The sequence below is a fragment of the Octopus bimaculoides genome, chromosome 24 (genome assembly GCF_001194135.2).
Source record: "Octopus bimaculoides isolate UCB-OBI-ISO-001 chromosome 24, ASM119413v2, whole genome shotgun sequence".
Taxonomy (NCBI): Eukaryota; Metazoa; Mollusca; class Cephalopoda; order Octopoda; family Octopodidae; genus Octopus; species Octopus bimaculoides.
In genome coordinates, this window is record NC_069004.1 from 22930099 (window position 1) to 22934296 (window position 4198).

Sequence of the window (4198 nt, forward strand, 5' to 3'; positions counted from 1 at the left end):
AGAATAATTCCTGATATAAATAAGACAATCGTCCCTATATTAACCACCCCTAACCATAGGAAATTGATCAGCCAATTCATACAAAATATAGGAACCCACAACATCCGCTATTTGAGCTGAGTCAGAACTTTCCATAAGAACATCGAAAGCATTAGGAGTATCTTTACGAATCCAAATCTTATCATTAAAAGAAATAAAGGACTTCCGAGCAGCTAACACTACTTCTATTTCATCCCTAGTAAGCCCTGTCTTGTTATGAAAGAACCAAAGAGCCTTATTAAGTACGCTAGGGTTAATAGAAGCATAAAAATTAGAAATATCAAACTGTATAAATTTAAGACTTGGTCAGCCTGAGGAAGAGGAAGTGGAAGACACTTGTCGCACAGTGGGATTGAACCCAGAACCATATAGCTGGGAAGCAAGCTTCTTACCACTACACAGCCATGCCTGTACCTGCATATATATGTATAAATATATATGATTGTCTTTCACACAGTTTCTGTTTACTAAATTCACTCACAAGGGATTGGTCAGTCAGGGGATTTAGTAGAAGACATTAGCCCAAGGTGCAGCACAGTGGGACAAAACCCCAAACCATGTTTCAAAGTAAATTTCTTAACCAAACATCCATGCCACCATGTACATTTTTATTTTACGTTTTCTATGGCTGGATGCCCTTCCTAACCCATTGATATAGTGGACTGGGTATATTTGCTGGCAGAATCATTAGCACAGTGGCGAAATGCTTAGCAGTATTTCATCCGTCTTCAGGTTTTAAGTTCAAATACCTCTGCGGTTGACTTTGACTTTCAGCCTTTCGAGGTCGATAAATTAAGGACCAGTGATCTCATATCAAGTGCATGACCTTGCATGTGGGGCCCAGTTAGAATTTCCTTCAGGTTGAGTAGCCCATCCCACTCAAATGGTCCTTGAATGGGGGGTGTTTAAGGATGTTGAATGAAACACCCATGTTTCCAGAGGTGAATTATTCAAACCCCAAAGAATTCCTCTCAACACATGGCTATGATGCTCCCCCACTACTTCTGCTCGTGATCTGAAATGCACATATCGTCAGCCATTGAGGGACATGCTCAACTGGTTAAGGTTAAACAACTGACAAGTGAATCTATGGTATTGAGCAGAATATTTGCTGTAGCCCATCTTTTATACCAAGACAAAACAATGTAAATGATAACACTTCCAATCAGTTAAAATGAGAAGCCATGAGAGCCACTGCCTCGTACTGCATCGTCATCATCGTCATCATTATCATTATTATTATTATTATTAAGAAGGTGACAAGCTGGCAGAGTCGTTAGCACATTGGACAAAATGCTGAGCAGTATTTCACCTGTCGCTATGTTCTGAGGTCGACTTTGCCTTTCATCCTGTAATTGATCAGTCTCCTCCCTACAAATTTCAGGCCTTATGCCTTTAGTAGAAAGGATTATTATTATTGTTATTATGGCAGCAAGCTGGCAGAATCATTAGCATGCCGGGCAAAATGCTTAGTGGCATTTCATCCATGTTTACATTCTGAGTTCAAATTCTGCCAAGTTCGACTTTGCCTTTCATCCTTTCGGGATTGATAAAATAAGAATGAGTTGAGCACTGGGGTCGATGCAATTGACTTACCCACTCCCTTCCAAATTGCTGGCCTTGTGCCAAAATTTGAAACTATTATTATTATTATTATTGTTATTCAGGTGTTGGATTGACAGGATTAGTAGAATGGTGTAGGGAATGCATTATAATATCTCCTTCCTGAATTTAAATCTGCTGGGGACGACAATAAAATCCTTTCTACAAATAGGCTCAAGGCCTGAAATTTTGGGGGAGGGGGTTAATTGTTGACATCAGCCCGTGTTCAAATGGCACTTGTTTTATTGATCCCACCCCCCCAAGCCAACTTCAGTGGAATTTGAACTCAGAATGTAGAGATGAACAAAATGCATTTTGTCCAACATGCTAACAGTTCTACCAGCTCATTGTTTTTTGGGGGGGGACCAATAAAATAAGTACCAATAAAGTATCACCTCTTTAAGAAATTATTACTATGATTTTTATTTTCGTGCCTCTTTTATTTTTCTGTTATTTATTTCAGATTTGCCAGATTCATCTCATTGCTTTCCAAATAATCCATGTGAGCAGCTATGCTTTGCTACTCACAGTTCAGTTCGGTGTTCCTGTCATAAGGGGTATGAAATTAATCCAGACGGAAAGACTTGCACCGGTATGTATAGATGTATGGATATATTCTGTTTGTGTCTGTATGCTACAGGTGTTGATATACACACAAATTACAGTGAAGGCACATGGCTAAGTGGTTAGGATATTTGGCACATAATCATTAGGTCGTGAGTTCAATTCCTGGCAGCGACATTGTGCCCTTGAACGAGACACTTTATTTCATGTTGCCTCAGTCTACCCAGCTGGCAAAAACGAGTTGTACCTGTAATTCAAAGGGTCATCCTTATCACATTCTGTCACACTGAATCTCCCTGAAAACTATGTTAAAAGTATGTGTGTCTGTGGAGTACTCAGCCACTTGCACATTAATTTCACAAACCAGCTGTTCCATTTATCAGTTCAGATGGAGTGCCAGAGAAAGAAAACAAAAAAAAAAGAAGAAATAGATGTTTGTTGATTTGATTGATATGCAGCCTTCAGATGATGACTAAATAAATTCACAGTCTGTATATGGAAGAAGGGAATATTCAACAAATTATTTAAAATTGCATCTTTCATCTTAAAGGAGTATTTGAAACCTCATCTTCATCCATGCCAAAGAAGGTAGAGCTTAATTCCCACTCTTTTACACTGAAAGTTGTGGGTTCAATAAGAAACAAGTGAGGGAGGAGCACAGAAAATTCCAAGCATTGTAGAGACAAATAGTTCTTCCCATTTGTAGAAATGAAACTGCAATTTTCTTGATTTTGTACGCGGGCTTCATCTCAGTGAGTGGGGCTGGTGCACAGTAATGCCATCGAGGGGAAGGTCCCAAAACAGTGCAAATTCTCTCCTGGGAGTTTTAAACTAGTAGCACTTGAATCTGCAAATTGTTTGCAAAAAATCATTTAATTGACAAATATATTTCACAATCAAATCTATAAAAAAACAATAAATTAAAAAGGTGTAATACTGAAAAATGCCATTGTCTTCTTGTTTCGGTATATCAACACTTATTAGACAATAATAATTTACTTAAATATGATTTCTCAAAGTAATTCACTGACTCACAAAAAATACAAAGTTAAAACAAATATTCTTTGGAAAACTGGACCAGCTTTTGTGACAAATTTGTATAATGTTGAATATCTCTTTCCTCCACCAAACATGTCATACGATGACGAGATAGATTTAGAGCGGTGTTTCTCAACTGGGGTCCATATGGCCCTTACAAGTTCATATAAGATTTTATTGTTAAAATTTATCTGCAATAAATTGTTTATACTTCTATAATATTCAAAACATTTTAACTACCTTTTTATCCAATTCTTAATGGTATTTTTTAATGGTTGCTTATTTTGATTTTATATATATATATATATATATATATATATATACACATGCATATACACATATATATAGTCAATCCAAACAAGAACAAGCAAAAAAAAACAATGCGAGGATGTGGAGCAAGTACTGTGTTAATATACATATGTGTGTGTATATATACATATGTAATAATATATAAATATATGCATATATCCATACATATATGTACATACCTACATCTATATGTATACATACATGCATATATGGGTACAGGACATCACAAAAAAACGTTAAACACAATGAGAAACGAAAACATAAAGACGAAGACAGAAAACAAACTTTTTTTGAACAACGAAAAAACAAACAGAGAAACGAGACATGCAACATAAAGAATATTCCCCTTCATCAGTTGTCCCTGTTCCATCTACTCCGCATTTCGAAGGCAACGACAATATGCGACTTCGTTGGAACAGTCCTCCCCGCAAAGCGACTGGTGTAGCAGCATCATAGTCAACTGCTACAAAGGTAAAGGTGACGCTTTAGATACAAATAATTACATAGGCATCAAGCTGTTATATCAGGTTATGAAAGTTACAGAGAGGGTCATAGCCCAACTAATTAGGGAGCGAATCAATTTAGATGAGATGCAGTTTGGGTTCGTGCCAGGTAAAAGCACTACTGATGCCTTATTTCTAGTGAG

General features: G+C 37.0%; 1 protein-coding gene across 3 annotated transcripts in view; it reads left to right on the top strand.

Annotated features, from left to right (window-relative positions):
- LOC106872917 (fibulin-1) overlaps positions 1 to 4198 on the top strand; it is a 150904-nt gene that overhangs the window by 75505 nt on the left and 71201 nt on the right. For all 3 annotated transcript variants that reach the window (XM_014920095.2, XM_014920093.2, XM_014920094.2), the window contains exon 4: positions 2105 to 2233. In XM_014920095.2, the coding sequence (XP_014775581.1) occupies positions 2105 to 2233 (129 nt within the window). The remainder of the gene's footprint in view (positions 1 to 2104; positions 2234 to 4198) is intronic.